General features: G+C 37.1%; 1 protein-coding gene across 5 annotated transcripts in view; it reads left to right on the top strand.

The window, feature by feature from the left end:
* The window catches only part of LOC129767330 (probable serine/threonine-protein kinase DDB_G0282963), a 362089-nt gene that overhangs the window by 329099 nt on the left and 8662 nt on the right, over positions 1-24328 (top strand). For all 5 annotated transcript variants that reach the window (XM_055768073.1, XM_055768069.1, XM_055768071.1 and 2 more), the window contains 2 exons: positions 7522-7803; positions 16437-16831. In XM_055768073.1, the coding sequence (XP_055624048.1) occupies positions 7522-7803; positions 16437-16831 (677 nt within the window). The remainder of the gene's footprint in view (positions 1-7521; positions 7804-16436; positions 16832-24328) is intronic.

Raw genomic sequence — 24328 nt, 5'->3', positions numbered from 1 at the left:
AAAGCTCTTTCGTTCACGAATGCGGAAATCAAATGCAAACCGCCTGGACCTGACATAGTAAACGCGATGCGAACGCGATTTCAATGCGGCGATACTATGTGTGGAGTGTTTAGCCACGAGTGAACGCAAGTGATGGTTGCCAGACGATTTATGTATAAATATCTTCACAACTAAACTAATCGAACAAAAATAAAAATTGTGTTGTTGAGAGAAAAAGTTAACAAATGCTACTGAAAAAAATGTTTCATTTGCTGTACCTTCAATTTAGATTTTCGGTTGAAGCTTTTTTGAGAAAAAATCAATTTGTTATCAAATGAAATATCTCACAATTCAACTGTTTACAGAATGAATATGTGTTATCATATCTGGCATCCTTGGACTGGGTTGTTTACATGTGGAATGGAGTGGAATGAAACATCAAAAAACGCGCGATCTGAAGCGATCAGTATGTCATACCACGTCATACCACCAATTCATCGCTCCGTATTGCATCGCATCGCACCGCACCGCTTCTACTATGTCCTCAGCCTTAGTGTGGCGGTTAACGATTCTATAACACTGAAGAAATTCGTGACGCAGTTACATCGTACTTCAAAAGGATTGGCACTACGCACTTCGCGCTCGGAATAGAAAAACTCGTGCCACGCTATGAAAAATACCTCGAACGTTACGGCCAGTCTTCCAAAAAACACTCACACATGTCCATGCGATGTGAAAATTCCATATTTTTGTTTGAATTCGTACATGATTCTCGTTAGTGTTGAGTGTCTATACCCAACACGAACAATGATACACAAACATAGACATGTGAATACAAACACGATGTTTATAATTCAAGAACATCATGTACAAACATATCACCCGATGTCGCAGTATGCATTGCTTTCGTTTCGTTTCTTTTCATATACGGAAAGAAATTATTCATCCCAAAACATTTCTTCGTAGAATACTTTTTCACAGAAACGAACTTAAAATTTAGTTCGCATTTCAAAAATTGCACGAACTAAGAGGCTATAAGTTCATGCACCAAAATATATATTTTTATTAAGGCTCATATGGCGTCAGCCTAACGGGGCCGGGAGTTCAATATTTTGACAATGTTTGCTTACAACTATGTGAGTAATATGTAACCGATTACTCGCGGTTGGCTCGAGGTTAGTATTACAAGTGTTCTCACAATTGGGATGTTGCAGTTTTCAGTGCTCTGTACGTGTGCCCGACATGGGATACTTCCTATTGGGATACAGCTGACCGTTAATCAGCAACGACCCCCTAGTCTGCACCCCATATCTAGCGTGGTGCGTCTTTTTCGACTCGAGGAATCCAGGATAGAATGATCACTAGCCGGCGCAATCATCAGCTCGTGTAGGTTGTCATGAGCGGTACAACCTTTGGCTCTTGTGAAATCATCAGTGGATTGCACAACCTTCGGCCCGTGTATCTGTAAAGAGTGTGTGTATGTATTGCCGCGACTAAGAAAAAGTTTATAGATCGTTCATGCACATTTTGCAAGTCTGATTAAATAATCCTTGGTTTCGTTCAAAATAAAACATTATCTGAATAGAAAGAAGCTTTCTATTTTTTTTTGCGTGCATGTTGGCAATTAAAGTCTGGGAAGCCGACTGCATGGCGGGCGACGTCGTACAAATGCTGACCAAAAAAATAAGTACCCAAAAATTAGTTTTAGATGCAACCTTCAGCGGCACACAGCAGAACCAGCAGAGAAATTTCAGCGGCTAAAACACACCATTAATTTCTCGATGTTATCACAAACTGAATGAAGGAAAAAACTAAAAGCTACACTTACACTGCACTACATATGCTATGTGTGCATGCGATTGCATCATCCTTTCTTCTCCTCTTCTCCGCTCGTTTTATAGCTCGGGTCGCGATCGTCGCGTACAAGCAGTATTGGCCATTTGTATTCAAAGATCCAGCCAAAATTGTTGCTCCCGTGGTCGAGTGGTTAGCGTCACGCCTAACATGTCACTGCTGAATAATTCAATTTTAGTACTTGTTCAAATAGCTAATAATAGCGAATGTTACATGAATATAAATGCGTGCACTAAATAATGATATTAATTGTAAAAAACTCTGATATCAATCGACGTTTATTTTGTTCAGAACAGATAAAGAGGTTTATTTTATTTGCCCAATATTTTAAACGAATCAACCATTGTCATGATAGGAAAGCATTTTTTTTCCATGTCAACATACCAACACACCACGCGTTGAATGGTGGTGGTGTGGTGTCCGATTCGCTTCTTCTAATCTACGCACTGCCGGTGCTTGGGGTGAAAATGCAAGAGAAACTGTACACCATGTTCGAACATCATGTGAAACATTGGGATTAAACATCTTATGTCCAAACATACCACGAATACAAACATGTCACATTTTCTAACATATGTACGAAAACATCATGTTTGTACTCAAACACAAAACTGTGAACAGCAGCGTGGACATGTTTATTCCGGACGCAGTGTTTTTTGTGAAACATGGAAGACTGGTTACGGCGATTATGTAGAAAAATAGAAGAAAGTAGATTACGAAAATCAACTTGTTTTTTTGTCCTAACTTTATTTTTCCGCGATTTCTGAGGCACTGAAACTTATTTTTTGAACGACCCTCGTATTATTAAATTGTTAGTCTTAATTATATAGAAAATCAGTTATATTTTAAGGTGAAATATGACTCTGTAAACGTTAGATAATAAATAATTGAGTCTGATTAATGAATGGTTTTGAGAAAAAAAAAAAGATTAGCGCAAATGTCATCCTTGTTGAAGGCAGTTTTGCGATTGGCACGCGAACCCAAATAACTCACAACATTCCAGCACGACAATCATTAACTAGATATTCCTCAAATAATTATGTGGCGCACAATCTTAACGCCTGCTTCGCTATAGCGTCATTTTGATGCATTGATGCAATGTCAAAGACACCAACGAAGCCCGTATGATTACGGAAAACAAGCGATGTTAACTGCTTCGAATAAAGAATAAGTCTGAATATTTACCTCAGCAGAGATACATTATTCATACCCTAGCGCAAATGTTCCTCTTCTGCTATCTCTCTCTTTGTTTATATAGGTTATCTGGTCGCATCCACATCTCAATCCGAAACGAAGACATGTGATGACGCAAAACAAGGAAGAACAAGCGATATTCATCGCTTCGTATCTAGAACGATACTGAAAGTTTGCCTCAGCGAGATCCAATATTTATGCTCTAGGCCAGACTGTTTTGGGAAAAACACTCCTTTTCCAGAATTAAATCATACCTTAGACCTCCATAGCCAAATTTCTTTGAAAATCCTATCTTTATTTTTGTTCTTACTGAATAATTATCAATTTGAAAACATTGCAGTTGGTTAAATGAATAAACTTGACATTATTTTCTCACGGAGGCGATCTGGCGTAGTGGCAACATCCGCTCCTCTCACGCAAAAGGTCACGAGTTGAATTCACAATCCCGACATTCTTCCAAAAATGGAAGTAGTGTAATAAATCAGCTGAAAGTGATAAAAGAGATCATATTACAGAAAAAAAAATATTTTCTCATAATATTCAACAAAGTAAATAGAGATAAATTTTAGTAAATATAAATTGTAGTAAATAATTATTAGTACAAATTAATCATAAACTATAAATACATTCAAATCGCAAACCAATCTATCCATAACTACCAAAATATCAAAATACGGTTCAATATTGGTTAGTTAAACCCTTAAATCTCCGCGTTCGTTGATTTTCGAATGGTGCCTTCGGTTTCGCGTTGTTTGTAATCATGATGAAGCCTTTTTCGAAGTATGATAATGGAAAAACGAGAAGATATTTTTCATCAATGCTTCATATCGCAGGATACTGTTTTTCATTGTTTCGTTATAACTGTAGCCAACAAGCTAGCCTTTTATTCAAACATATTGAACTTGCAAAAAAAATTATTTTATTTTCGTAATCATTGATTGTAGTCGTTTTTTATTGTTTTCATGGCTTTGCACTAGAGGGCGCTGTATTTTTTTAGAATTTTTTCTTGAAAGCTGAGGATTTTTTACATAACATATCTCGATTTCAGAGGTGCAATTTTTTTCGTTCGATTGATGGTTCGAAAAAACAATTTTTCCCCTTTTTTCCACTACAAAAATTCATAACTTCTAAAAAAACCTCTTCTTTCTGGAAAGAAGAGGTTTTTTTTACACAATATTTCCGAAAATCAAAGAGGTGTTATTTTCCGTATTTTAATTTTATTATTTTGCAAATTTAACATGTTTTAAGTCTTCCTTGAATATTCCTATGTGACTAGACTAGACATAAGGTTAGCTTATTGGTGTCCATTTGATATGTCGATCATCTAAATCGTTTCAGTTGTTCAAATCTTACAATGTTTTGCAAAAAGCCATTTTTTGATAAAAGGATAAAAATGATTTTTCGGACCACCAGTTAACTTTGAAAAATTATATCTCAAAAACCAAAAAAAATAGCATCTCTGATATCGAGATATGTTACGTGAAAAATCCTCAGCTTTCAAGAAACAATATAAAAAAATACAGCGCCCTCTAGTCTAAAGCCATGAAGACAATAAACGACTACAATCAATAATTACCAAATTGAATTCCTTTTTTGGCGAGTTCAATATTTTTTAGTAAAACGTAGTAGTAGCTGGCTTCAATTTGATATGTCGATCATCTAAATCGGCTCAGTGGTTCAAAAGCTACGAATTTTGGAAAATTGTCATTTTTGGGAAAAACTGAAAAAAAAGATTTTTCGGACCACCCTGAAATGTGAAAAAGAACAAAACTATCACTTTTCATGGAAGTCAGAAAACCACTATATCGGTCTGGCATGGAATGGCTGCTTTAATATGTAAACTCGTCCAGCTGGAGAGAAAATCTGTTGTTTCACTTCATTTAACTATGTAAATACCTCGTAATCTCTTGAATTAAATTAGAAGTTAAGTTAAGTTCCAGCGTATTTCAGAACGCATATTAATTTGCAACCTAAGGGCAAGCTTGTTATACAATTAAATATCAGGAGTATGTTGGGACATGAATTTGATGATGACTTCCTTCGTGTTAAACATGCCTGAAGGACTCGTACGCTCAAACACATTATCTTGCACGAACCTGTTCACGTTTTTTTATTTGCCGAATTTTTCGTCTATTTTGAAAGCAAAGAACTATGTGTCGGTTCAAGGTAGAGCGTCAAGGATGAAATTGACGGAAAGTTTAAGAAAAGCAAAGTTCAACAAATGTATAAACATCATACAATTTATTATGAGAAATCTTTTTTATGATTTATTTTGTTGTATTGATACGACTTAAGCAAACCATAAAAAAGAACAATAAATTCAAAATGAAAAAAACCTTTCTTTCCATTTTTCCGTTAGTTTTTTGATCCAGATATTCTTTTTTGCTAAAAATACAAATACACAGATTTTTTTCAGAAAATTTTACAGGATAAAATGTGGCAACCCTGGTTATTCTTATAACAGGGTGGTTCACATAACACAACTTATGAAGCATCTTGAATATTTCAAATAAGAATTTGTGTTATTTTATAGGTTATATCGATATTCAGACCTCGTCGACCCCCAAAATCGATTTTCGTTTCTGTCGACCCCTGGGAAACCGAAATCGACCCCAGGGGGTCGATATCGGCCACCCTGCTCTAGGCAAATATTCCTCTTCGTTCTCAATCTTCTTCTTGTCTTTGTTCTTTTTGGGGACTTTCGATCATTCCCCTTCTTCTTCTTCTTCTTCTTCTTCTTTTTGGCCTTAAAAGGGTTTAAACTTTTCAGTTCATTCGCCTCTAGTCATTCCCCTTCGTTGCTCGGCGATAAGTCGCTCGTTATAGGCGGCACGGGTAGGGAAGCTCACAAATGAGCAGAACAGATGTATGGGAAAGTGGAAATGCTTCTAGTTTTAATCAATTCAAACCATTTACACATTGTAATATATAACATAACAAACAAATCTCAAGGATTTCCGATTCGTTTGGTATGTAAATTTCCAAAATCTGTTATTCCAGTTTAACTGAAATACCGATCACGAAAAGTGTTTTGAGCTGAATCGCTAATCCAAACGCTTGGTGTAAGTTAAGTATTAATGAAAGTATGCTACATGCTACATGCCCTCATTAGAACGCATCAATCAATCGTTGGAATGGGGAAACAAGTGTCACCATTCCGTTCTACCAAATATACACCTCACCCTTCCCCATGGTTTTGTTTTTAATCCGTCCCATCTACTTCGACAATGTTAATGTCTCGTTAATTAAAATCTCCTTCATCCAGCAATTTACGCATGTTCCCGCTTAGCAAACAACCCATTTCGCTCATTAAATGCAACTTTGTTGCACCTCTCCCCGCGGTCGTGGTGTGGACACACAAACACGCACCCGGGCGAGTGGAAACGAGATTCAAATGACAGACAGCTAGAACATCGTTTTGAAAATTCAAATTCATTCTTCGCGTGGTGTGATGCAAAGGGACGCCCGGTTAGTGGCCACAACCGATCTGTAGCGGTTGTGGATGCTGGTTCTGCTTTCGAACAAAACGCACACACACGCACATCCATCCATCGTTCGGTGCGCGTCTCCGATGACAGCTAACGCGTGTTTTGTTTGTCTAATTCCACTTTTTACCCGGGCGGTACTTTCTTTATTGTTCGAAGAGCGCGCCGACAGTGACAGAACCGCGCACAAATAGCCATTTGGTGCGTTGGTGCTGCTGCATTCGTCAATGGCGTCACGCGCATTTCTCTGCGGCATATGAACTCAACCGAGGGGTGATTCGCGAATTTCTTAATGTAAGTAAATCTGCTAGAAGGGCGACAGTAGAATAGCATCTACCCGTTTCCGTCCTTCAGACTTTCGGGTAGAGCAACGGGAATTTCCTTTAACATATGATATAATTGTAACAATGTCTGACCACAGGCAGCTCCACACGGCGCCAGGTAGCTCCAAACTACCCCAGGCAACTCCAATACATTCTAGGTAAAAAATAAACTGAAATGATGAACAAATTGTATCTCGAAACAGTAGTGTGGAGTTTATTGGGGAGACAGCATCGTGAAGAACGAAATCATGAGAACAAAGGTGAATATCAGTTATTGAACTTGCTAGAAGTGGTTTCCGCTGTTGTATCTATGGTTTGTGATAGTTTCAACCAAAATAAAGTGATTGCAATACCTTTGTCGACCATGGTTGCCCACCGAAGGAACCCGACAAGGTCTTTCGCTGGCGTGACCTGTCACTCGAAAGAAAGGCATAATTAAAATCAAATTGATTTGTCACGCCATTGTTGTGCGCCAGTGAAACAGTGTGCTCGGCATGACTTCAGCAATGTAGCATTGCGCTCACGGGCAATTGCCAACGCGAAAATACACACTCTTTGTGAAGTTTGTGTTTTCCTTGTAGCGCGTGCCGTCAGAAGATTTCCTTTGCAACAGCTGTCGTTAATGTGTTTTCCTCGCGTGACTCCACGATTAACCCCGCAATTCTTTGTTCTCGGCTTTTTTCCAGGAATGCCAAAGTCTCATCGAGGAGAATCGCCGCCTGGTGAATCTGGCCGCCAATAGCGGATACGCTATCAACGGCGTGATGAACGGCAGCAGCAGTATCAGGAGCAACGGCAGCGGGTCTGGAGGACTCGGATTTGGAAGCAGTTTAAGCGGCAAAAGCAGCAGTTTGACCACTCTGGGCCTCGGGCTGGCTGGTGGAACCACACCGGGACACGTATACTCGAATGTGGAAGTGGTGGTCCTCCAGACGCAGGTAGAGACGCTACAATGGCAACTTAAACAGGTGAGTGTCGTTTCTTGATTTCATCCGTTTCATTGTGTGTCACCCGAATGACCCTTTGATGTGCACATACAAATCGATGTGACCGAGATTCCATATCTACGACCTGCATGTAATAAGCATCACATCGCTTCGAAACATATGGTATTTCATAAATCAACGTCTGAGCGCTACCTATGTGTTGTAAGCAAAGCTCATATTTTACCGGGCAGCCATTCATTATCTCCAAGCTCTTCTCGGTTGAGATATTCACACCAGTGTTCGTGTACACCCACAAAATCTGCACATCATTCAGCCGGCCGGGGGAAGGCGGTTGTGTTGGGTGGCCCCCATCGACATCGAAACCTACCATTGGCTAACCTTAACTAGATTTTTCATCTGTCGTCTGCGCGCGTTCCCCTTGGTTGATTTTCGGATTATATGTTTGTGACTGTTGTCGATAGCACAAATCATGATGCCGTTGTCGTGTACAACTGACCGAGTGATAGTGATCCGGTTTTTTTTCCTATCTCCTATTTCTTGGGGGTTTCGGCTGGTGGCGTTTGTTGCAACTTTGCATCTCGTGCCTCGTCCGTCCGTCCGTATTACAACCATGTGGCCAAATTAGCGTAACTCACACCAAAATTCCGACGCTTGAGTGTCGTCATAATTTGGCACCAAGTTTTCCAGGCCATCGCGTTCTGTTCTAATTAGCTTGATTGATGCACCCAAAGCCGGCGAATGATGGAACCCTTTTGAACACCGAGAGATCAAAGTGCTCATCGAGGCATTTACTTCTGTTACGTGCGCCACTTTTGCAGTGTGGTTATGGCCGTTGCAACAGAATGGGTGTCTTATATCAAACTGTATGGATACTTCATTTATATGAAAAAAAATGTGTTGTGTGCTCTGCATCTTCATAACATAGACTGCAACAGTATTCTACAGTTATGTTTATGAACAACATATTCGCAGATTGTAATAACATAGTATCCACCGTTTGGATAGAAATGTTGGAATAGGGATAGGCTGACGAAACGTACCGTTTTTCACAAGACAGAACCTTTTTTTCGACCTATTATGATTGTCCCGTCTTTTTATCAATCTGTACCGTATTTTGAGTATTAGGTATAGAATAAAAAGATATTATTCCAATGTCATTCTTTTCAACACATTTAAAATTATGCTCAGTGTTTTCGTGTTCATATATAACAATTGCATTTTTTTGTGATTTCATCGGTGAATATTATACAAAATTGTCTGAGCAAAGTAACACATGATTCTTTTCTCTTTGACCTTCTATCGAGAGGCTTAGTATTTTTAATGGATTGCGATTATTTTTTTTTCTTTTACAAGATATTTATTGATGTATTGATGTTCTACGCGACTTCCAAGCCCGTGGTCCATACAATAGTGATTTTTTTAACAAGAAACCGATTAATTACCTTTCGAACATTTATTGGCCTTGTTGAGAGAGATAATGTTGCTAGAGTTGCTGTTAATTTTAATTAATTTATTGGAATTCTAAAACATAGAGAGGATGTACTATTTTTGACCAGTGAGGTGCAAACTATTTTTTTTATATTTTTTTTAATGAAAACATAACACTTGGTGAGTGAAAATGATTAAGGGAATTAAAACTAATTAGATAAACAGGTGGGGCAAAGATTCCGTGCCAATTATGAGTCATCACGCGCAAATATTTTCAGAAATGAAAATCAAACTTCTAAATAATGCCGGTCGAAAGATTTTTTTCTATGATGAACATTATGTGAACAACGAAAAAGTAACGATTCAATTTTAAAACCGTTGAAGCTATGATAATTGTCAAACGGAACATGGATCTGGAATGTGATAAATTTTATGAATTTTTCAAAAAATCATAATCTTCTTTGCAAAGTCGCTTCGCCATCGAAGGAATCTTCGTTATAGAGTATATCAAAATTAGTATATCTAAGAATGTTTGATTGTTTGGTTTTCTTCTTGGTATCATTCACTCAACAAAATTCTCGAGAACACTCGAGAACAGAGAGGCAATCTAAATGTTGGGACGAGAAAAATAGGAACCTTTTTGGAAAATTTTGAAATAAATAAGAGAATTCGAAGCAAATGAAATCCCAATTGAATTAATGTTCTACAGTGATATAACTGAAGGTGTTCTTAATCCAATCGCAACTCATGTTTACGGAACTGAATTTCGCGTTCCTTTGGTGTGAAAATGGCAACGGTTTTTTCAGGTGGATTAACATGTCAATAACGATTTGTCCGATTTAAGGTGTTTCTTTTTGTAAAAGCGAAGAAATCGTTGTAAAATAAAACAAATATAAAAACTCTCATTCCTCAACCCAATAACCAACCAACCTCAACCAATTGCAAATGAAATCCTTTTTTTGTACATAGAATGAACGCATAAAAATGGGATGTACATAATTTTAAAGCTTAAATTCTCAAGTTTTGGAATATTTCACGAATAATTTTATCTGGGTGTGTAAAATAAAATAAAATAAGTAAAACAAAACTTTTTAAGTTAAACGGTTTAATTGTGATTAAACATAATTATGTACTAAAAGCTAGAAAATAATTAGACAAGTAGCAGTTAGCAGTTATCACACCTCTCCTTCATTAGTCTAGGGCATTGATAAGACTAAAAAAAATCGTGGGACATATCATGAAGTCGCTAATTGTGGATAATGGAAATCCAACGTGCCCCACGATTTTATTTTAGTCTTATCAATGCCCTAGACTTCAAGATGAGCAGTTTTAAAATGACAGCAGAGATGAAGGTATTTTATAAATTCGGTCAGTTCCTATTGGTTAAATTTCTGTTAATGTGGGACAATCCTACAGACATACAAACATACATACGAACAGTTCAAGCTAAATAAAACCGTTTTATAAAGTAATTTGCTATTTTGTGATTGCGGCCATCTTGGATTTGGATTTTTCATGATCTACTGTGATCTACTATTCAAGCCCTTTCATATGATACCCATATCAATCGGGTTTTGAGAAAATATGCAGCCCGCCATTTGATAGTGGCAGCCATAACCAGTGCCACAAATTATCAAAATCTATTCAAGAATGAAGCAATTAGCTTTTTCCCAGTGTCGGATGAATTTTCTTCTGTTGACACTGAACACCATATCTGTTATAATGAGTATAACACAAGAGTCGAGACGCGTGAACTTTGTCTGTTATATTGAACGAAAACAGCATGAACGAATTTCGCAAAGCCTGCATTCAGGCACTTTCATTACTGTCAATAATTTCAGGTGATTATCACGAACATTAAGTTGATCTTCATCGCTCGCAGTTTTTTTTTTATTGAAATCGTGTTTTATTTTCATATTCTCTCGACATTCTTTCAAAAATGTAAGTAAAGTGACGAACCAGCCAAATTGTTTTGAAAGTCACTATAATACAGTATAAAAAATGAACGAAACGCTCAACGCCGTTCAACGCTAAACCTCACTCAGCCCTTGATATAAAACATATCAAGGGTTATACTATACATTCCATTGCCGAAGTCGCCAAAAACAAGAATTTTGTGTTATCGATTTTACTCTCAATGGGTTGACGTTGAATTTTATGCTTTGATTTTCACTAACACGCAACGATCTTCAATTTCGACGTTACGAATATCATGAACAAAATGAAGATGCAAATGAAAAATGAACTTCATGGCAAGCTGATGTTTGCTGTTCATTTCACTGGTGTTCATTGATATTGTTGTTCCATATTTATCGACTCTTGCTTGACCAGTAGGTTATCAATACAAGGCAGACTGAAATTCGCCGTGTTTGAATGTTGTGCACGTGAATATTTTCGGCACTGGCCATAACAGATTTGCATTTTTCATAAAGAACTGTGTTCTACTAGTCCAGCCCTTTCATTTGATACCCATATTAATGGGGTTTTGACATAATATGTAGGATTTTGATGGATTTGCACTTTTCATAAATAACCGTGTTCTACTAGTCAAGCCCTTTCATTTGATACCCATAATAGTAGGGTTTTAAGAAAATATGTAGTCCGCCATTTTGTAGTGGCAGCCATCTTGGATTTGAATTTTTCATGAATCACGGTGTTCTACTAGTTAAGCTCTTTCATTTGATACTCATATTGATGGGGTTTTGGAAAACCCATATCGATGAGGTTTTGAGAAAATATGTGATTTTGGATTATTTTGGATTTTCAAGATAATGAAACACGCAGTTTTATAATGACTACAGAGATAAAGGTGTGTTCCAAATTTTAGATCAATCGGTCAACAGGAAGGGGGTAATATTTCTATTAATGTTGGTCAGTGCTACAGACAAACATACAAACATACAAACAGATTTCAGGGCAAGCTAAATAAACCCGTTTAAAAATCGATTTCTACTGTTTTTTAAAGATTTAGTGGACTAACACAATTTTTCTCTAACTAACACAATAACAAATCTAATTAGCCCTAAAACCAGCTTTGATTTTATTCCTGTAACGTTCCTGTAGACCTCTCAATACAGATATATTGTTGTTTGAAGGAAACATTTCCCATTCGTCTTTGATAATTAATTGTTCAAAAAATGATGATCGCAAATCCAAAGGCAGTTGCATACCAATCGTAAGGGCTTTGGCGTGCTCACGGTTTCGGAGGTGGGTCCAAATCGTTTGAAGCTTTTTATCATGCTGCAAAGTAGACTTTAGACGTAGAACAACAGGGAAACATGAAATATCTCGAACGCTTATAACTCGAGATAGCAAAGATCTTTATATTAATTGATAGGAAATATTTCTTCGCATCTATCACAAAGAATAACATTTTGTTTTCTTTGAGATAAACAATTGAATAATTGTGAAATGTCAAGCGTTGTTAGCGTAGCGCTAACTGCTACGTTTTGATTGGGCCGATTTACGGTTTCCCCAACACAGACTTCAAAACTAAGGAGCCTGGGAAACTGCCATTGCAAATTCTTTAGCGTACAGTTCACTCAAGAACTTGTATTTCAGCTCCGTCTTGATATCTGTGTGGCTGTGGTCTCACACGGTATCCTATACTTTTAGCGGTGGCCACAGCAGCACAGTAAACTTTCAGTTGCAGCTCCTCCATGTTCTCAGCATCAACCAAGAACAGCGTTCTCATTCTCATGAGTTTTACTGCACTTGTCAGTATGTAGGAATGCTGCAACTTCAGGATCTTGCGACGCGACAAAGGACCCGTGTCGCGAAACTATGAAATCGCCTTGTTGTAGTGGAAGACCAGATCGCGTAGTAGCTTTTGATCTGGCTGTGGGTCTTCCGGCTCTGAGGGTTCTTGTTCCCTCGCGAATGAGTTGCTCAGCCGTATTCAACGTCTCGATCAGAGCTGCAATTTGTCATTGTCACTGCATATATTTGGGCTACTATGACGACCATTGCAACATTACCACCAAACGACGTGCAACAAAATATAAACCGACAAAACAAATTCCTCATTCTTCGATACTAAATAGTATGTCAGAGTGTGTTGACGACCAAAGCATGTTGCAGGTCAGTACCATATGATCGTCAAGACGGGAAATACTATGTCACTTGATGTAATGGAAGTTTACACGTTTACCAGGGTGCATTTGTTTACGTTGGGCTACCTGAATACCATTCTTACACGTTATCGCGTTTTCGACATAGTATACAAACTTCAGTAAATACCGGGTACAACAACCGGAACGAAAATCGAACCTTTGCTCGATGAGAATAGAATGCAGTCTCCGACAATCATCAATTCGATGCTGACAATTTTACCGCCTACTTGGTCGGTCAAAACGTATTGACGAAGCTCAGTAACAGGCAAATAGTTGCATCGTACTCCGTCAGTCACCATTTGACCAACATTTTTGTCAGTAGGATGTGACTAACGTGGCTCGTCAGTTGTCAGTGACATTGATGAAAAAATGCAGCTCTGGTCTCGATACATCTGTCATTTTATTATTATAATTTTTTAAATTTTTATTGCCAGTGAATTATCGTACGCTTAACACTATTTCGCTGTATGATTCAAATAAAAACAAGCATACAGAAGAACAGTTTTTACAATGTCACTGATATACAGCCTCCAATGCTGCAAATATGATCGACAATCAGACTTCTCGATTGAACATCCACTGAGCCGCTCGAGGTGGTCGTATGACGGAAATCATGTTGAAGGAAAAATGTCAAACAATTATCTTTAGAATAAAGCTAAATTTATGGCAAATAACTATTAAGCAGGTCATCAAGGATGAATTCTCTTTGACTAAGCAACGAAAGTGTTTGAAAATGCACGAACAACAGTGAAAAAATCCATGCAAAATTCGAAATGGTCTCAATGCATTTTTTCTGGTCTGAAATCTGGCCAAAACACCTGATTTCGATCCCAGAACTCTGTTACTGATTGTAATATTAGCTCAATTTACATTACATAAACATAGATATGTTTTTTCGATAAAACACACACAGGATCAAATCACCCCACAGCCGGTCCAGATCACCCCGCATCAAATTTTAATGTCCAAAAATCATCTCTTTTGTTTCATGTTATATTTGGATAGTTTGAAGCTTAATATAATGATAAAACATAATTGATTGAGAGGAAACAAGTGTAGTGAAAATCATTGCCGTCTGGATTTGTATTGTCTCAAGAACAACTGTGATCTGTTCCGTATGTACATCCTACTTATCGAAGTGTCTGATCCTGATCAGGGCCTTACAATTTCACTTCAATTGACACATCGTCACTCAATAAAGAGCCCATACCCTTTCAATTTGCTGCAAACTCATGCAGGTTGAAAATAGTACTACTCTCTCTTTACGCTCAATAAAGAGAATATAACTTTACTTTCCTACAGTTTCGTTTCATTTCACGTTCATGAAGTGAAATTATCAAATCATCTAATGAAAATGAAAGGATCTTATATCGAATGAAAGTGTCTTATTTCGAATGAAAATTTCGTTGGAGCTCGAACCGTGTTCACCGAAACTAATGGAAATGACGATGTGAAAAAATGAGCAGTATGTCAGCAGGCGTAATCAGTTGCCGGCGCTGGTTGTAAGACTAATATGTCCTCAAATGCCTTTTGAATTCCACTTATTTCGGAAGACGGTCCGGGAAAATACAGCTTGGAGAAATTAAATCGAATGAAACATTCAATTGAAAGCAGTGGCTGTCCTTTTCCACGTGAAACTGAAAATGATATATACTGCCGTTCTACGCATAGTTGTCTCATGTTCCAAAATCAGCAACTGAGAAAAACGCAATCAAAGTTTTCTCGCATATTTGTCTACCAAAAGCTTTAAGCATTTCAATTTAGCAATACACCGGGTTTTTTAGAAGCATTATACTATTGTTTAATGAAATGTGATGAGATCCCCTCACTGAATCAATCAAGCTTGATTACGGGTTTAAAAATTCATGGTGGGACTGTTTGCCTAGAATATCAACATGGGACAATTGAACTTGATGTTGTTTTTTGACATACCGGGAAAAAACAATATTTTTTTTGTGTTTTTCCCGAAAGATTATGCATAGAAACATCGGTTTATGAAGAAATGAGTGATCTGCAACATCTTCGTAGAATATAAATCTCATAGTTATTAGGCATTCGCTAACAAAGTGTACACGTGTTCTGTTAAAGTTTCACTTATTTGTTTGAGAGTCCAAACCAGAAATGAGTGCATTAACCCTGCTGAAAAGTGGAGGCGATCTGGCGTAGCGGACACATCCATACCTCTCACGCTAAGGGTCACGAGTTCAATTCTCACTCCCGACATTCTTCCGAAATGGAAGGTAAAAGTGACGAACCAGCCAAATGTGTTGAAAGTCACTATAATACAGAAATAAAAAAAAACCCTGCTGAAAGTGTGACATGAAATTCTTGCACTTGAACCGATTTATTCGATATGGATCTACATAAAATACATGGTGGGACATGAATAGGATATCAACATGGGACAGTTGAGCTTGATGTTGTTTTTTTTTAAAACTGGGAAAAAACTATATGTTTTTTTGTGTTTTTCCGTGAGATTATGCATAAAAACAACGTTTCATGAAGAAAAGTGGAAATCGTCAGAAAGTAACATGGGACAACTATGCATAAAATGACGATGAATAGGCCAGTTGCAATCGTCAAGTGAAAGCGTTTCCTTTCTAGTTCAGAGGAAACGGCAGCAGAATGAAAAGGAAATTGAAGAATCGATTTTTCAGTATGCGTAGTGAATACGCACAATCGAGATTGAAATTGACTGAAGAGAAAGGAATAAGTAAAAAAGTCATTTTCATTTTTTTAGCTTCGAAACCGTCAAGCCCTGCTCCTGATTATTAATGATCATATTGTTCAGAATAATTTCTGCCGTTTGACCACATCTTCCTTTTTTTTCTAAATATATACATACAATTTCGTAATCTATTCTTCAACTCTTCTATTTAGCGTTTGTCAAAGTTTGGCGTCTCGTAGCTCCATCCAATTACCCGATTCTAGAACCCTTTCAATTCATTTTTGATTTTCTTGTCCTACAAAATTATTTAAACGAACGAATTCTATGACGCAAACTGTATCTTCTAATTGGTTCATTTTGCTTTCCAAGACCTCCCCCATATTGTGCATAAGACGTTCGATCATTCCCACATCATAATGTACTAATAACTATCCCACCATCAACAGGTTGATTCCAGCCGACAGATGTATCGCGCGGTCATGGAGGAGGTGGTACGCTATCTAGATCGATGCCATCGGAGTCTAGAGGCGCTGCAGCCTGGCATCATCGGTCGGTCGAAAAGTGTGCTGCAGGTATCGAAGAACAACAATCAGGACTCGGACAGTAGCAGCGCTAGCAGTCCTAGAGCCCGCAGCAGTACCAACTTAAGTGATGTGCAAAAATCCTACACCAAAAAGCAGCAAGAATTACTCAGTCAACAGCAGCAGCAGCAGCAGCAACAACAACAACAGATACAAAACCAAAAGACTGAACCTATTGCTGTCCACCTTGTGCACAACGACACCGATTGTGTTACAGCGTCGCCCGCCAGCTCCTACAGCACGTTTAGGGATTTCACTTGGTGAGTATTATGGTCACTATTCCTGGCATCTTATGTTGCCTTTTTCCATGGAAGTATCAATGGAAACGAGATGTTTTTTTTCCAACTGTAAACAAACCAAATATGTGGTTATTAGATACACCAAGAAAGCACGCTTCGAAATTCTTTTGAATGGTTTTTTCTGTTCGAGCACACGATTATACAACCCACTCATTCAGATAAATCCTGCTACTATTTGAAAAACAAACACAATTCAAACGAAAGCGGCCAATCGTAACCCCGTCACCGGCTTGCACCGGTGTCATCCAATATATCGGCCCCTGTCAGCTCTCTCTAGAGTGAGTCCGCGCTCCACCAAACAACGCCAAACTGAGCGAGCAATCCACGCGATTGACACTAATCCCCGTCCCGCATGTTTGCATTCGTCCCAAGTTGACATCGTCGTATTTCGTCAGGAGCGGGAGCGTGCGTAATCCGGCAGCATTCCCCAAAATGATGCCGCTGCACCTCATCCGGAGTTCGCTGAGATGCTGTTTTGATTTTCGGTTAAGCGCTTTAGCGCGTCTCACAGTTGCACATGCAGCCAATAAATTAGCGCCCGATTAGTTTATGGTACTGCACACCACCTTCTGCTCCACTTTGATTGAGAGGTTTGTCACTTTTCTTTTTCCGAAATTGACCCAATAAAGAGTGAAAGCGTAATTCTTTGGAAGCGCAGAAAATACTGTAGAACCGTACGTTCCATTAGAGCGGATCGTATTCTGTTGCTTGATTAGTATAAGAATTATATTGTTTATTGATCTGTTTATTTCAATTTTTTCTGTAGCATTAAACATTAATGATAGATAACTGGGTAAACGGGTAAAATGACAGTTTAGGGTGAATTTTAGCTAGTAATACAGCCATCCCATGCCAAACCGTTATAGTGGTTCTCAGATTTTCGTGGATGGTAAATGTGGTGGTAAGGTAAATGATTTTGGTTTGTCCAGTCGAAAATATGATCATTGTTTGCCCACTTTTTTGAATGCTCCAATTCAGCACACCTTTGTCAAATCAGGTATTCGAATGTTTCAAAACATATAAATAAAATTGTCTTTCTCATGATTTACAGTAGTTTTATAGTATTTTTTTACGGAATCACATTTTTTTAAAGGATTATAAAATACACCATATGTTGGTGTGAATGCGCCCCTCGTTCGAGCTAGCTTTTAATCGATCACCAGATGATTATTTCGCACGTATTCAGACCTTTTCTGGATTACAACACTTACGAATATTGTAAACATCATTCTTGCACACCATTTGTATCAGATTTACATAGCTAAACCATTAAATTAACGCCTTTGATGAACTCAATTCTGATCATGAGTTGTCCAATTCAATAATGTTGTTTTGTCCACATGATTTCCATGGCAACCGCTTGGCGCGCTGCAGATTGTTTGTTGTGTCCTTCGCGAAATACAGTTTCTCTATGCTGAGTGTCTTAAGGTGAACACTTTTAAAATGCCCAAGACAATGCAATATTGTGAAGAAAGCCTAAGTTATGAATGGATCGATATTATGACAGTAAACTCAAGCAATGATTAATGCAATATCTACTTGAGAATTCGAATGTTTTCATTCAAAAATGGTAATTTCTAAAACCGGACAAACCATGATCATATTTTGGACAAATCATGATCAGAGGTGGTCAAACCATGATCATAATTCATCTTTGAGGAAAATCGTTAAAAAGCATAAAAAATTAAAAAATTGAATAGTTTCAACGCCTTATGGTAGTATTAACAACTAGAGACTTGAGGCATTTCAACAAACCCAAACTCGTACCGATTATATGTTATTTTCATGAAGAAAAACCGATTTTCATTTACTAGTTGCGTAAAAACATCCCAAATCGGACAAACCAAGATCATTTACCCTAATTTTGTTCTTTATCACAAAACATTAGACCCGTATTTTTTTTATTTTTGATGTAGGACTACGTCTTACATTAAGGGAGCCAAATCAGAAAACAGGTCACGTTTTTATGAAATAAAGTTAACGTTAATAACTATTTTTGCTGCGAACGGATTTTAACGATTTGCATACCAAACGAATCAGAAGTTTTTTAAGATTTGTTTGATATGCTATACATTACAATCCCATAGTTTGTATACGGTTTAAATTGATGAAAATTGGAAGCATTCCCATTTCCCCATACATTTGTTCTGTCCATTTGTTGCTTTCCCGAACAGAGCTGTCAATAACGGGTAACTTATGCAGCTGCTAGAATAGAAACAACGAAGGGGGTAGCGAAACGAGAATATTTGCGAAGTAAGCTGGTGCTAGCGTACAAGTATTACACCTCCTCTAAGGAAAATTCTCAATTTTTTTTGTGCCCGGAACAACAAATGTTGCTTATTCTGTTCGTTTTGTGTTTTTTGGTCCCCCTCGAGCTGTGAACACCATCGAGAAGGAGAAGAGTGCAAATGATTATAGTTCGCTTCTAGCCATCAGTGTTTAGCTTTGTGTGTGTTGCTTGTTTTCTTTGCGCGAAACTAAGAACTTGTTAATTTCCTGTACACGTGAATAGCACACCTTCGATACTTTTAGTTGTCATTCGTATTTGCTCTCGTGCGCATCGACTCTGTTCTGATGCAACAAGCCCCTAGCTTTGTTGACGGTTTTGACCAAGAATCGAGAAACGATTTTTCAATCTCGCGATGTTTCATTTTTATCGCTGTAACTGTGTGCAACACACACAAAGTCAAACACTGAGGGCTAGAAGTCACCTAAAATCATTTGCACTCTTCTTTTGTTTCGCTTGCTTTGCCATGGCTCCGATAGTTGTGATCAGTGCAATTCCAGATGCACTTCAAGTGAAATATTCGCTAGCGTTCACAGCTCGAGGGGAAACATAAAACACAAAACGAGCAGAATAAGCGTCCTTTGTTTTTTCGGTCACAGTAGAATTCTGAGAATTTTCCTCAGAGGAGATGCAATACTTATACGCTGGTTTTCGTTGTTTCTGTTCTAGCGGCTGTGTAAGTTGCCCGTTATTGACAGCTCTGTTCGGGAAAGCACACAAATGGACAGAACAAATGTATGGGGAAATGGAAATGCCTCCAATTTTCATCGATTTAAACCATATACAGATTATGGGATTGTAATGTAGAGCATATCAAACAAATCTTAGAAAATTTTCGATTCGATTGGTATGCAAATCGTTAAAATCCGTTGGCAGCAAAACTAGTTATTAACGTTAACTTTATTTCATAAAAAAGTGACCTGTTTTCTGATTTGGTACCCTTAATGTTGTTGCTATTCATGTCAAAGAATCATTTCAATTCAATCTTCGCCTCAACGAAGTTATTGATGGAAACTGGTTTTTGGGCATTACAGTTGAACGTGACATGAAGATGGATAATTATGGTATTTTGTATCATAGCCCCAGCTCAAGTGACCAGCGCTTTGTTGAAATTTTAGAAAACTGGCTCGCAATGTTCCTCGATTCTAGCAAATTAAAGCTGGTGATTTCAATATCAATTGGCGTGATGACTACAATTTGAACCATTTGAAGCGCTTATCTGATTTCTTCAATTTGAAACAAACAGTAAATGAATTCACGCGTATTTCCAGGCACAGTAAAATTTTAATTGATCTTGTTTATTCCAATTTTGAAACAATTAACACAGTCACGGATACCAATTTGAAAATAACCGATCACGAGACCGACCTTAGCTTTCAATATTGTAGATAATTTCGTGGCAAACTACGATGTTGTTAAAATAAAGGGCTGGAGGAAATATTCGAAACATGCTGTTTCGATTCTTGTGACGAGAAACCTGGATTTTCCATTCGAGGTCGATAATTTAGATGAATCAGAAGCTGTTCTAACTATTACCTTGAAAACGTGTACAAAATAGTTACGTAAAAGTTTGTATCTTTGAAAAACTCGAACAGCTGGTACAATTTGGATCTTTTGCGCCTTAAACGTGAGAGAAACAAATGGTACAACAAATTTCGTAGAACAAATGATGGAAATCATTGGAATATAGAATTTGGAATAGGAATGTTGAACATTCGGGATATCGGGAAGGACATTCCTGTGAACCGCATTGAACTTGGTGTTAGCAAAATGAAAAGAGAAATTAGAATGTAAAGATACCATCATTGATGTTTACTTGGATCTGAAACGCGCTTTCGAGGCAATTTCTAGGTCCTTGTTGTTGAATACGATTAAGCACTTTGGAATTACAATAATGCATATAAATGGTTTGAAAGTTATTTGTATAACAGAACTCAACGGACTATTTTTAATGATTCAATTTCCAGTCCCGTAGGGAAAGATCTTGGAGTACCTCAGGAAAGTGTATTAGGGCCCCTTTTATTTATTATGTACATCAACGACGTGCGACGAGTTTTACGATTTTGTGATATTAACCTTTTTGCAGATAATACTGTGTTATTCATTGCAGCTAATCAGGTCGTTTTACATTTGAATGGAGATTTGCGTTCTTTAACTAGATGTTTGAAGTATAAGCAATTGAAGTTGAATATAAGTAAAACTAAATTTATGGTAATCTCGCGAAATCGTTCTAACGAAAACGTCTCTATTGTAATTGATGATGAGACCATTGATCGCGTTCGGGAGATTAAATATATTGGCGTGATTAATGATGACAAACTCAAGTTCAATACTCACATTGACAATGTCATCAAGAAAATTACCAAGAAGTATGGAATCTCATGCCGATTGAAAAACGATTTAACTATGTGCAGCAAAATACAGCTATACAAATCAATCATCTCTCCTCATTTAGATTTTTGTTCTTCTATATTATTTTTAGCCAATGATACACAAATATCGAGATTACAGCATTTGCAGAATAAAATAATGCGGTTGATTCTAAAATGTAACAGATTCACTTCCTCATCTTTGATGCTGGACGCTCTAAAATGGTTATCCGTGCAGCAAAGAATTGTTTATTTAACTATGGTGTTCATTTTTATAGTGGTTAACGGTTTGCTGCCTTGTGTGATCGAGTTGAAAGAGGAAGTGATTTCCATAGATATAACACTAGAAACGCGAATGAATTAAGAACACCTAATTTCTTGTCATGTGCTTCACAAAACTCGTTGTACTTCAAAGGAATAAATGTTTTCAACTCGATATAGAGACATAATAAATGCGCAACAACACTTACATAATTTAAGAGGCACTGTATTTCACACGTGAAAGCTGTCTTTAATTAAGTTTTATACGAACGATTGTGGACACTTTATACGATTAATGTGGACACTTTTTTGTAGTTTGTTTTAATAGTTTCAATTAACCTGACGAAGTTTTTTGAACGGATTATATTATGTAGACTATTTAATTTTTTTCAATTATCGTTTTTTTTTAATTTGTATTGATCTCTATTATGTCTGTTATGATCTGGTGATGATGGACTATTTTTATTTTTATTTTGTTGTTTTTATAGTTGTATTAGTTGAAAAAAATAAAAGTAGTCTACAAAAGTTTGAGCGTCGTGCGCGTGCCACAGATATAAAGGATATTAAATTGAAAATTAAGTGCCGGTCTAGGAATTTTTCAAAAAGGAATTTTTCTCGTTTTCTCTGAATGAGGATATTCATAGTCAATCCAAAACAAGGCTGGCGGTTGAAATTGTGCTCTGGTGCACCACTTGGCTGCAAGGACATCGTCGGGACCATATTGGCTCTGTGGCGGACTTGACTGAGTACAGGGAAACTTCGATATAACGTACCCTCGTTATAACGTACCCTCGATATAACGTCACTCGATATAACGTACACATTTCCAAAGTGTAAAGGAAAAAAAAATTCAATATTTTTTTCCTGATAGAACAATGAATTATTTGTATTGTGATGCTAAAACAAGTTTTGTACCTTCAATCAATCCCGAAATACAGCTAGTTTTGTGATTCCGGATTCTAAATGAATCATGCTTCAATCAACAGTACGAAGGGAAACATCATGAGAAAGACTGACTTCGTCTTCTGATTGAAGTTATTCATTAACTTTAATAAAATAGCAACACAATAATATATCATAGACTACGTTTGTGAGTACTTTATTATGCTTCGATATAACGTACAATTCGATACAACGTACAATTTTGAAAGTAAGATGTACGTTATATCGAAGTTTACCTGTATTAGCTTGTCTTTTGACATTGTATTTTTTTGAACTTATATCTGTGAATAAAATCAGTGCGTTTTTTTGTGTTTGCTAAACTGATTTCAATGTTGAGATTATCTTTTAGATAACTCGTCTTGCTCAAACCTCTGTAGGGGAAGGAAGCGGGACCATCATCATTTATATGTAAGACGTAGTCCTACGTCAAAAAATGATATTGGTTTCGTTATTATTGATTGTAGTCGTTTCTTGTTGTTTTCATGGCTTTGGACTAGAGGGCGCTACATTTTTTTTATATAGGAATATGAAAGGAATTTTATATAGGAAAGCTGAGGATTTTTTACATAACATATCTCGATATCAGAGATGCTATTTTTTCGTTTTTGAGATATGGTTTTTGAAAATTAAACGTTGGTTCGAAAAAACAATTTTTTCAACTTTTTTTTCCATCAAAAAAATTCATAATGGAAAATTTCATTCTGAACTACTAGACCGATTCAGATGATCGACATATCAAACTGAAACTTATGAGTTAGATTTATTCGAAAAAATATTACTTTTGGTAAAAATTTTGATTTTCGTTTTTGTAATTATTGATTAAGTCAGTTTTTCATGGTTTTCTCGGTTAAAGATAGAGGGCACTATATTTTTTAATATTTTTTATGGAAAGCTGAGGTTTTTTTTTCATAACATATTTCGATATCATAGATGCTATTTTTTTCGTTTTTGAGATATGATCCAGTCTTCCCACACGTGTGATATTTTTTCCAAGATGGTTAACTTATTGGCTTCAATTTAATATGTCGATAATCTAAATTATATTTAATATGTCGATCATCTAAATCATCTAAAATGTTATGTATTTTTGCAAAAAGTCATTTTTGGATAAAAGGGGAAAATTATTTTTTGGACCACCCTTAAATGGAAATGGTCACCCTAACGAAAAAAATAAAAAATACGAGTCTAATATTTTGCAATAAAGAACAAAACTACCTCTTTTCATAGAAATATGAGAACCACTATATCGGAATGGCTGAATATATACAATTCAATCCCACTCGAACGCGGGACGGAAAACGCAGAGAATTAGTTGATCCATCGACATTTGTTGGCACTGAATTATCCCAAATATGATGTTTATCACACTCTGTGTTCGACAGTTAAACCAAAGTACTATCGAATCCAATTTTGTACACTCGTAATCAGCGATACTAGTGAACATTATCTTGTAGTCATATTCGGTTCCACAATACATTGTCTACTTAACCCACATGCACCCATTTGTCAGAAGGAACGCGTCGATATTAATTTTCTTGGACAACCCCCTTGTAGCGTCAATGTACGAAATAAGCGACAGTAACATTTCCGCCCAAATGA

Source organism: Toxorhynchites rutilus, chromosome 2 (genome assembly GCF_029784135.1).
Source record: "Toxorhynchites rutilus septentrionalis strain SRP chromosome 2, ASM2978413v1, whole genome shotgun sequence".
Lineage (NCBI taxonomy): Eukaryota > Metazoa > Arthropoda > Insecta > Diptera > Culicidae > Toxorhynchites > Toxorhynchites rutilus.
The sequence above is the reverse complement of the archived record's forward strand: the minus strand, read 5'-3'. Positions and strand labels throughout refer to the sequence as shown.